The following is an 11,124-nucleotide window of genomic DNA, read 5'->3' as shown; positions in this document are numbered from 1 at the left end:
CCAATGGAGAGAAAAAGCTCTCCTGCTTCCTGTACAAATGGAAGGAAATGTGAACAGCAAGCGTTTCGCATGACCCTCCCATCTCACGTCCATTAAACCACTATTCACCCTGTGAATTGCAGAAATAGCCGGTGAAAGCCATTGCAAACCTTTTGATGCTGCATTGTCGCAGACCAGCAGTGTGAGCCTCTTCTCACATTGGATTTAGCTGACTGTTGATTTGTGAATGGAAGAGAGTTCAAGTTTTTGTCAAGTAACTATTTTATTTGTACCCATGAGATGATATACACATCATGTCCAAGAATAAAGAAACAGAAAACAACTATTTAACATGCTACACAAAGAGTTTGGAAATCGGTCTATGATTCAAATTTGGCTACTTACAGTTAAGCTACAACCCAGAAAAATGTTTTGCGCAAATTGGCATGATCACTTGTTGCTAGGAAGAATATGTTTTAAGACTGACTCACACTAAACACACAACAGCAACATTGAGATGTATAGGTTAGTCTGGAGCTTTCCCAAGAGATACCGGAGTAGAAATACACAACCGTTATCCATAAAATGTTGAGAAAAGGTGGAAAATGTGAATTTTAGCCCATTAAATGCAGATACAAAAAATCTGTTTAAGGATAAGGTAGTTTATTCCTCACCTGTGTCATCTGCTCGATATAATGGGGCATAACCTCATTTGCCCCGCCGTACAAAATAGCCAGTGTCATCATCATCATCATCATCATCATGTCTTGCACTAGGCTGAGTAGTGGCAGGGAATTGAGATGGATTTTGACCGCAACTGCCTTAATCCTTGTGGGGAAACAGCAATGCTGTGCCTTTAATTCCACAAACAGACAATTTCATAGTCATTGACAAGCACAATTTATGAAATGATGATCAGGATGTCTTCAAACATGCAAGTCAATTGAAGCGTTGCTACTCTACCTGGTGGGGAACTTGGAAATGGCTGTTGCATCAAACTTGTGACAAAATGTCAAAGAAAGAGACGCCATTTGGCCCATGCTGATATCAATTCCTGTTTTAAACACAACAACGTTAAAAATAAAAGAAGTGCAATTTCTTTAGACTAAATGAGTATAAACCTGGGGTATATACAGTCACGATATTTTGCCCCAGCGCAGTGCCAAGGAATGCACAGAAAGATTGACAGGAACTCAAACAGTCCAATGACACTAGCAAATCGGGTCCCAGTGACAGAGGGCACAGATTTTATTTTGGAAAACAGCGTTAATCTCATCCACACGAGTATCTAGAAGAAAAACAAAGTCCTTGAAATATTCCAGATTTGCAGGATGCTGAATGCTGCAAACGTTGTCTGGTCATAAGTGAGAAGGGTCTAGTTCAGGGGGGGGGGGAACCCCTTTAGATTGGAATTAAGTGCGGGGGGAACGGAGAGAAAAAAAGAGGAGGAGGAGGAGGAGGAGGAGGAGAATGAGGAGGAGGGCAGGGAAGAAAGTGGGAGCTGGTGCCAGACGCAGTAAGAAGTGAACGTACGTGTGTATGGTGCTGAGAGTGTGACGTGTTATTGCAGCCCGCTCCTGGAGCTCTGCAAGCAGCCAGCAAAGCGCCTTTTTGCGTCCTCACTGGCCCCCCAAACATCTCCCATCCACCCACTCTAGACGGATCTTTTCTTTCCTCTCTATTTTACCGACGTGACGAGAGGGTGACGCTTGACTTCTTGCTTGGAAATGGAATAGAGATGGCGAATAAACCCGTGATGTTACTGTAAAACAAAATGCTTTATTTATTTTTTTCTCTTAGTCTCTGAAATTCTGTGACTGTCGCTTGGTTCCATTTGAGTTTGGATGGGAAAGCCCATGCGGATGATGAGGAGGAGGACCGTGGATACGAGCGGGGAAAGCGGAGTGTAATGCATTTTATTTGATTTGATTTTTTTCCCACCCACTGAAGCATCTTGTTGCGCCGGACTTGTGTGCGTGTGTGTGCGTGCGTGCGTGCGTTTTGGAGTATGGATTCACTCGAGGGCTGCAGACTTGATTCATAAAGGATGTTGTCAAGTATGTTGGGAAAATAGCCATAGATTTCGCGGTGTAAGGTAAGATTTGATTTATTTGTATTTATATGCGTGGTTGGTGTCAGTTAAAGTTTTTGCATTGAAATAATCTTGACGAGTGTGTGCTGCGTAACCCTTCTCACGAATCCACACAGATGAACAGATATGTTTATTTAAAGCGATGATCTGTCTCTTAAGAGGCAAACACCACTTTAAAGTGGCACCGTGTCTCCATTCACATTACCTCCAGAGAGATGATTGCTTTTTAGAAGCCTCGGCAATAAAACCGAGCGTGTCTCTCTTGACGACCCATTTCTCCTCGTCCTCCGGAATACTGATTCCCCCTTGACGCCCCTGCACATGAATCTTGCAAAAGATCTGCGTGGATTTAGAGCTCACAGCTGATTCCACACCCTGCAAACCTTGCACGACAAATAAGTTGGGGGGGGGGGGGGGTACCATTCCATTCCCCATTCTGGTCTTTTGGCTTATGTGCGTGTATGTGTATGTGAGCGTGGTGACCGCGCGAGTTCATCGCCTCCACTTCCTCAATTGCATGGACGAGCACGCGTACCCACGCGCGCGCACGCACCCGCTCGCAGCTGCATTGCCTGCAGGATTAAAGCAATCAGGACATGGCATTGCACCCCCTCCATCCTCTTCTCGTCCACACGCCCCCGTGCACGTCGCGCAAACACATGCGCACGCGCGCACACACGCATGCACCCCTTCTACCAAATTGCGCCGCAGAAATAAGATAAGACTCACATTTAGGAGAAGAAAAAATATTCCACAAATTCTTTGCATGATATCCATGTGCTTTATTTGTGTTAATGCCATCAGACAACCTGCATAAAAACATACACGCGGATGCACACACGCCTTTTGATGGCAAACAACTTTAACCTTATATATGATAATTTGCAAGCTTTATTGTTTGCGTCTTTGACCCAGCACGAGCCAGTTAACGTCTAAATGTTTCCCCCCCATGTCACCCCAACACACAAACATGCACGCACGGTAGAAATAAATAAATTATGGCCGGAGTAACCACAAGGTGGCAATGTTTGCACAAAGTACAGTAGTGAAGCGTGGCAAGATGGGGGTGCAAAAAAACATACAACTGCTGTTGATGTGGTGGATTTGTCTTGGCATTTTCATGATGGGGAAACACGAATCCCCTTAGTTCATCGATCATCTGTGTTGTTCTCTGTGTAACTCTCCTCATCTCTCCTTGCAGGCCCAATGACATAGGATGAAGGCTGTTCGAAACCTGTTGATTTATATATTTTCCACCTATCTTCTGGTTATGTTTGGATTAACTGGTGCCCAAGATTATTGGTGTTCCACTCTGGTCAAGGGGGTCATCTATGGATCCTACTCTGTGACTGAAATGTTCCCTAAGAACTATACAAACTGTACATGGACACTGGAGAACCCAGACCCGACCAAATACAGCATCTACCTGAAGCTATACAAACAAGACCTGAGCTGCTCTGAGTATTCTCTCCTCGCCTATCAGTTTGATCACTACTCTCATGAAAAGATTAATGCCTTGCTCAAGGTGAATGAGTCGATAGTGTACCTGTGCGATTCCAAGAATATTTATGTATTTTTGCTCTACGACAAAAATTTTGTTCAGCTGCGGCGGGTTTTCCCCTCTGATTCAAACGGATTGACGCTGCAGAAGCTGGAAGAAGAGGAGAAGTCTATTGTGGAGTTTCTGGTCTTGAATAAGGCCAGCCCCAGCCAGTTTGGGTGTCAGGTGCTTTGTACGTGGCTGGAAAACTGCCTGAAATTAGAGAAGGGCACGGTGGAGACGTGCGGCATCGTCTACACAAAATGCACGTGCCCCCAGCATTTAGGAGACGGAGAATCGGAGAGCATGCTGATGCTCAACAATGTGGTTTTACCTCTCAACGCCCAAACGGAGGGCTGCTTGTCGCCCCAACTGCACGCAGGCCAGGTCTGCAATCTCAGTGCCGAAGTGAAGCGGCCTCCTAAAGAAGGTGAGTATGCAGCTGTCTTCCTCCTTCTGTGCTCACACAGTAATGGAGCACTGTTTATGCATAGATCATTCAATGTGCACGTCGATCACTCCCTTCTTCTGCCCCTTTCCTACTGCATGTCTCAAGCGTGATGGCCCATGAAACAAAGAGCACACATACAGTAGAGTTTTAATTAGGTGGCTACGTCCCCACTAATTGGACAACAAAGCTTGGAGTCGGGTGGAAACTATTACAGTGGAGCCTCTGGAGCCGAAAAACTCCAAATTTGGGGAAGTAATTTGTTGCTCAAAACCTTTTGCATCGTCTGGTATCTAATAATTAATTCTAGCTATGTGTTTGGATTTTCACAAGTATGAAATAAAAAGATGCAATACCATGACGTCATACATGACAAGAATGTAAAAAGCAAGATCCGAGCAAATTACTGTTAAGATTGAGGCTCTGCGTGGCGACGGAGTGGATCCAATGTTGTTAGGCATTGCAGGCAAGTGTGGGCCGGCGGATCTGGGAGAGGGAGGGCTTCGTAGCTGTGTGAATGGTCACACAGATGACTTCAATCATGGCCGATCGAAGCGGGTGTTTTCATTCCCTTTAAACGTGGCGTGATCGTCACGCACTACATGCTTGAAATGGCGGAAGCATCTCTGAGCCGTGCTTTTGACCAACCCCATTGATTTCAACACAACTGATTGTTTTTGGCCTCAGAGGTTCCACAGTTATTGGGGGGGGGGGGATTGGGAGCTCATCAATTTAGACAACACTAAACAAAAAAATAATAATACCGGATACGTTGTCAGAATTATTTCAAAAAGTATATTTTATTAGGCAAGTTTGGCCTCCATGCCATTTGCATCTCGGATTGGGCAGACACGATGCAACATTTGTTGTTTAGCTTCAAGAATAAATCGAGGAGTAGAATGAACATGATGAGACTAACGGCTTATGTGATTTCACTGTCGTGCTGCCATAGAGCAATGCAACATGTTAGAACATTGTCTTTCGACGGTAAATGCTTCCGATAAGGTCACGATAGACTGTGGAGTTTTGTGATAAGGCTGCCTTGACACATACTGTAGCTGACTGTCAAGTAACAGGTAGTGTTGCGTGATATATCCGGTGATGACTCATAAAGCAGTGGCCTTCATCACCAAAGTCATGAATGAACCTTTTGATTAGTGGGGGAAATAATGAGGAAGCAAATGTTATGGGACATCAGTTTTCCCTTGTGGGATTGAAGTAACGGTTGCGGCAATTGCTCCCCGGAGATCACAATGGGAAGAACAATATGCTTTTATGCCGTCGTTTTGGCTGTTGGGTGGCTGCCGCTTCACGCTTCAACATCACTTAGTTGCTACATCGGCTTGTAATAAGAAGGATAGTGTCCCTGTCATTGCCATGGCAACCCTGAATCACTCTAGTCTAGATCTACTTTAAGCCACATTTCCACCAAGCTGTAGAACACTGTTTGGTTTACCGCATTATGGTTATCGCGAAGCCGAATGGCGATAAAGTGCATGACGCCTTTGACCAATCAACAAAGACCTCTGTGTGTAGCTCCACCCTTCAGGTACTCTGCCATTGCCTTTGAGACCCTACTAAATCAAAGTAAAAAAAAAAAAAGTCAAAGTCTGCTTTATTGTCAATTTCTTCCCATGTACATTTCTTACATTCCCACTATCACAAGACATAGTACACAATATACATACAAGTAAACAACACAAAAAGTAAAAACAAGAAGGCACAAACAATGAATAAACAAGAGTGATGAATAAATAATAGATAAATAAATGGTGCTGAGAAGTCATTTTTGAACTTTTAATTGATAACACACACAGAACAGTACTCTTCTCATGGAAAAGAACAATAACAACAATGAAAATAGACTTCTGAGGACAAATAATGTGCAGTGGTTAAAATGAATCACCAGTGTAAGAATTTTACATTTGCATGGTATTTTCTAGTAGTAGTAGTAGTAGTAGTAGTAGCAATAGTAGTAGTAGTCGTCGTAGTAGTAGTTTTTAGTCGTGGGTGTGCATGCACGTGTGTCATGCATGTGCAAGAGTGTATGTACACACATTACATCATCAATCGCAAGCTGCTTGCAACGTGCATCGGTAAACGGTGATCTAATCCAAAATCGATCCAATGCTGCTATATTTATATATTATATAAGCCATATTTATTTATTTAAATTAATATTTGTTAACTTTCCGATTTAACCACAATTGGCTAGGATTTTTTTTTCCACCCATTTAGGTCCTCTTAAAAGTTGCTTAAAAGTCAACACGTCACACCTGAAGACCACCCCAGTCCAAAAAATTCTAAGTAAACAGCAATTACATTCGTCTCCTTTAAATATTTGTGAAGAATGCAAGTGCCACTCATCTTGTGCTTTTTCGAAAATGTTGTTTTCAAATAATTGCTGCTTCAGGAATCGGGAAGAAGCAGCATGATTTTAATAATCATAATTCAGATCACCCTCTGATCAAATCACAACAAGGTTATGCTCATTTACGGAGGGAATTATTTTTTCCAGAATAACATTTGACAGTTTTCAGCATGTTAATATCGGCTTAAGAGCACAGCTTATTTCCCCCCCCTTCAGAAGATTTTCCACTAGCATCTATTTATAGTGTTGGTTGATGGGAGGTTTGAATAAATCCGTTTTCATCTGGATAACGGGGGAGATCAACACACTGGGTTTTAAAAGAGCACTGTCTCTCCTCCAGGCGTCATAGTGACAGAGTGGGTGTTTCTCATGAAGAATAAAGCGTTACAAACAGTCGACAAGGGCTGTATTTGATACAATCGCTCGTCTTTGATCTTCTCAACTTCCTGTTGAAGAGGAGGCCGTTTGAGCCAATCAAAAAGGCCTGGCTGGAGGTTGTACGCACGACACGCTGCTGCAGCGTCCCCGATTGTCTTGCATGCGCAGCGTGTAGACCAGGGGTCCCTAAACTTTTTCCTGTGAGGGCCACATAACCTTTCCCTTCTCTGATGGCGGGCCGGTGGCAGTTTGTAACAGAAAAAGTGTGACGATCGTAGGGGAGCTTAAAAAAATTATTGTTTTCCAGAAAGCCACACATAACCAAATAACGGTTATTTAATAACCCTTTCCAGGTTCTTTACAGAAAAAAAGGCAGGAAACAAATAATAACACTATTAATGAAATAAATAATAACTAAACCCTCTCTGAGTTCTTCACAGAAAAAACAGGAAATAAATAACTAAATAACTCTCTCTGGGTTCTTCATAGAAAAAAAACCATGGAACATTAACTTTCTGTTGTGCCATGCACAATCTTAACAGATAAAAGTTCAGCTCAGTTGTCAGAGCAGAACCTCTCTGACACATATGAGCAGTCTCTTAAAGTTCTTGTGTTCCTTCCTTATAATCATTTTGTAGGTTCCAGTAGGCTTGTAGATACTGCTGTCTTTTTTGTTAAAGTTTGATAGTGCGTCATAGTCTGGAGTAAAATTTGTTGTGGCAATTCTTAGGCGAGATCCGAGGTGTTGGTCCGTTTACCTCGATCTGTGACGGGTAGATGTTGACGTTCATGTGGCTGAACGTCACGTCGCGTACGTCGAGCCAAATTGGCAACTCTTTTAAACGCTCGGCACTGTTCACCCTGCTTTACTTGGGCGACATTTTAACGGAAGGATTCCAGGGGAAGGTTTGTGGGTGGCTTTAGCGCAAAACTGCATCTGAAAGCTCAGCGCGCAAATTACAAGAATGCTGTCGTCACAGCCCACGCTCTAAATTCGGGACTGATACAAATAGAGCGCGAGTGCGCCATGTCCGTACACGCACTTGTGAGTGTGCACCGAGCTTTCTGACACGGCTTCCGGTAGTAAATGCGCAGGCGAGCGCTTCCCCATCTACTGGGGAAACGCAGTCATTGCAGGCAAAATGAGCAAAAAAAAAAAAAAAAAAGTTTAATAATACAATTTATTCAGGGTTGGCGGGCCGGATTAAACGGTCCCGCGGGCCGTATCCGGCCCGCGGGCCGTAGTTTGGTGACCCCTGGTGTAGACCGTTTTAAAAGGTTAAAGCTCGTACATATTTGAAGTGATTATACAGACAAAAGACAGACCTCACCCGTTGATGCTGTGCCACTTTCAAGACCAAAGCGACACAATGGAAACTCTTAACCCAGCTACTGACTCATTTATGCTGCTTTATTTTTATAGCTGTCACTGTTTCATGCATAAAAGTTGTAAAAGCAGGCAGCACAGTGCTCCACTGACACTTACTGTGATTTAATTCTCTCTCCTGCTCCCTGGTGTGTGTGCATGCATGAGCGTGCATGTGAGTGTGTGTTCTGTCTTTTTTCACCACATGCAACAGCATGATGACTCGCCAGTGCCCAACGGTGAAATAATGTGTTTGTCAGCGTTGTGATTTCCGCATGACGTGTCCAGGCTGCTTTTAGATAAGTGTGACTTTTAACCTAAAAAAAAAAAATCCCCAACATTTTAAAATGGTTCATGGATCGTATTGCCGGCTAACCACCGTAGTAAGTTTTTTTTCCAATATTACAGTGCATTCCTTTGTGTACATAAATTGTGGTGAAAACAGGAACTTCCATTAATAGTCTTTGCAGATGCTGGTGTCCACGTGTAGGATAAAACCTTAAAATCCTCTAATTCCCTTTGGACACCTTCATATCTTCCTCAACCCGCTCCTAGTGTCGAGAAATCAGCCGCTTCACGAGGTATCCCCTCATTTTGTTGCTCTTCCGACTCGTTTTCCTCCCGGCTATGGTTGACTGTCTCATTATTTGTGTTGTTCCGCTGTCATTGGAGGATCGGGGTCGATACGTCTCATTGCTTTGGGGTGGGAAGTGTATTCTTGTTTGTATTTCATTGTGTAGACTGTTAATGAAGCTTCAAACTGTCGCGTTGTGCTTGAGATGTATTCGCATGTGGCCTTGGCTGCCCAACCATCTTACAATTAGATTTGCATTTTTAAAAGGAAAAGAAACATGTGTTTCACTAAATATAAGCACTTTTTTTAGATCCATGTAAGATGGTGTATTCGGGTATGTGGTAGTGAGTCTGTCTTTCAGTTAGGGGTTGACATTTTGGTCTTTTCTATGTGGAGTTAGCCTGTTGTCCCTGTAATGTATTTGATTTGCTCAAAAACTCATGATGCTACCAAGAATTGGGTCTCATAAGTAGGGAAGATATTAAAATGAATATTTAATGAGTCCGCAAAGGGGGCCTCCAAACCCTGTATGAATACAAAAATTAGGTTACAAACACGAATATGAGTCCTGCTAATTTTTCCATCCTGAGAATGGATGCTATTGGTCCTAAAGGCAACCATCCAATGTACCTAAAACATGACAGTTCATTCATATTGAATTTCATAGGCTCGTTTAGCTGCAATGATGGCAAAATGACCATGAAAGAGGAACAACTCTGCATTTCTAAATGTGGTACTGTGCAGATTTCTGGTTGCACACTTGCATTTACTTCATTTGAACATTCTGCTTTGTGACTGCGTAGAAGATGGCTTTGAGATTTTATCGGGGAATGAAACGTGGTGCAAGGCTCCAGTGCGCCGTCACCCGCCGCAGTCATGAGTACCGCCGCAGCTCAGCCCTGCCGCCTCACATAGAGCGGCCTTTTATTCACTTTGGATCTCAGTCAAGTCACTCAGTAGTCACACTGCATTATGCTCACCCCCATTGTTCCATACACTTGGAGGCCATTTTAGTTCCAATTCAGTGAAGGAGAGGCTTCAGCGAGACAGCCCTTAATCTCTTTGGTTTACCCTATATATGATTTTTTAAGGTTAAGGCTAGAAGAAATATCATCACGTTACAATTCTTTTGAAAATTTCACATTGAATTACTTCACTGTAGAGGCAGCTATAATAACATTTCCCCAGGAAAGCCTACATGGTGCATTTTATACCTGGCGTTCATAGCCGTGGTCCTTCCTCTAAACCTTCGCAGTTCTTTCTGCTGAGATGGTAAGAAAGTTGTTAGTAAAAGACATGGTCACTTCAAGTAAGTCCAATTGACTGAAGTGCCACAAAAATCATTGTGATAGTCCCAGACATCTTTTTGTGCAATAATTGGACAATCATGACCCACAACATTGGGGTACACCTACACAAGCAAATGTACGGTTAAATAAGACGTCTCCGAGTGAGACATATTGTGTTCAGCACAGTAGTTTGTGTGTTACTTTGGGTTGCTCATGGAAAAAAAGCCTCAATAGCCATTAAACCACTAAAGGTAAAATGAACATACAAATCAGAGTGGAGAGAGGAATTTATTTCTTTGTCATTTTGAAATGCAACTATCCACCGGAACAAGAACTCGACCAGTTCTAAAGAGTTTCTAAAAAAAAAAGAATAGATAAATAAAATAAATATATGTCAGCCTTTACAAAGATAATACTTTGCATTATTTTTGTTGAAACTGTTGAAATGCCGTGTCCCTCATACAGTTTGAAAAGGAAACTAAACCACATCTCTGATATTATATGAGCAAGTGTATTAAAAAAGGGACCGTGTTGAAGGACTCATGATACTATACAAAGGTGGATAGAAGTGGGCGATAAAAAAGTACACACGGTATAAAAAACAAAATTTTCAAGTTTGAATCCAACGCCAACATAGTGTATTGAGTTGTATTCCCGTGGATGTTTCTACGAGCCACTTGGACTGGCGGATGATGATCAGCTGTGCAAACCGTTGTTCAAATTTTGACATGGATTTGTGATCTCAGTCCGGAGGCTGTGTTTCAGCGGCGCCACAACTGGGAGTCGGAGTGATAACTACCTGCTATCAGACCGTGTGCTGCCAACTGTCTCTGAGCAAATGAAAGAGCAATGTTGTCATAGCGCAACTGCCGACAGGATGGTGGTCAAAGTGTCGACACCGTTTATGGATTTGAGAACAGGAAAAATACTGCTCTGGATTAGGATAGTCAAATACACATTGTTAGAAAACCAGTAAGTATGTATTGTTTATAGTTACTATACACTTGGTCAATTTGTTCAGTGCATATCTGGCAAGTATTTATTTTCCGTAAGGGGTAGAAATAAACATGAAGGACATCAGCCATTG

The 11,124-nt window shown here is 42.7% G+C and overlaps 1 protein-coding gene and 1 long non-coding RNA gene across 2 annotated transcripts in view; one reads left to right on the top strand and one right to left on the bottom strand.

Annotated features, from left to right (window-relative positions):
• Positions 1-353: 353 nt before the first annotated feature.
• LOC133158505 (uncharacterized) lies at positions 354-2,435 on the bottom strand. Its single transcript, XR_009715226.1, has 3 exons — positions 2,277-2,435; positions 943-1,033; positions 354-833 (listed from the first exon to the last, which is right to left on the bottom strand). It is a non-coding gene; the product is annotated as an uncharacterized LOC133158505 (long non-coding RNA).
• The window catches only part of adgrb3 (adhesion G protein-coupled receptor B3), an 86,923-nt gene continuing 77,308 nt past the window's right edge, over positions 1,510-11,124 (top strand). Inside the window, exons 1-2 of the mRNA XM_061285704.1 lie at positions 1,510-2,074; positions 3,273-4,041. Coding sequence (XP_061141688.1) covers positions 3,288-4,041 — 754 coding nt within the window. The 5' untranslated portion in view covers positions 1,510-2,074; positions 3,273-3,287. The remainder of the gene's footprint in view (positions 2,075-3,272; positions 4,042-11,124) is intronic.

This window comes from Syngnathus typhle, linkage group LG8 (assembly GCF_033458585.1).
Source record: "Syngnathus typhle isolate RoL2023-S1 ecotype Sweden linkage group LG8, RoL_Styp_1.0, whole genome shotgun sequence".
NCBI lineage: Eukaryota > Metazoa > Chordata > Actinopteri > Syngnathiformes > Syngnathidae > Syngnathus > Syngnathus typhle.
This window is presented reverse-complemented; position numbering and strand designations above follow the sequence as displayed.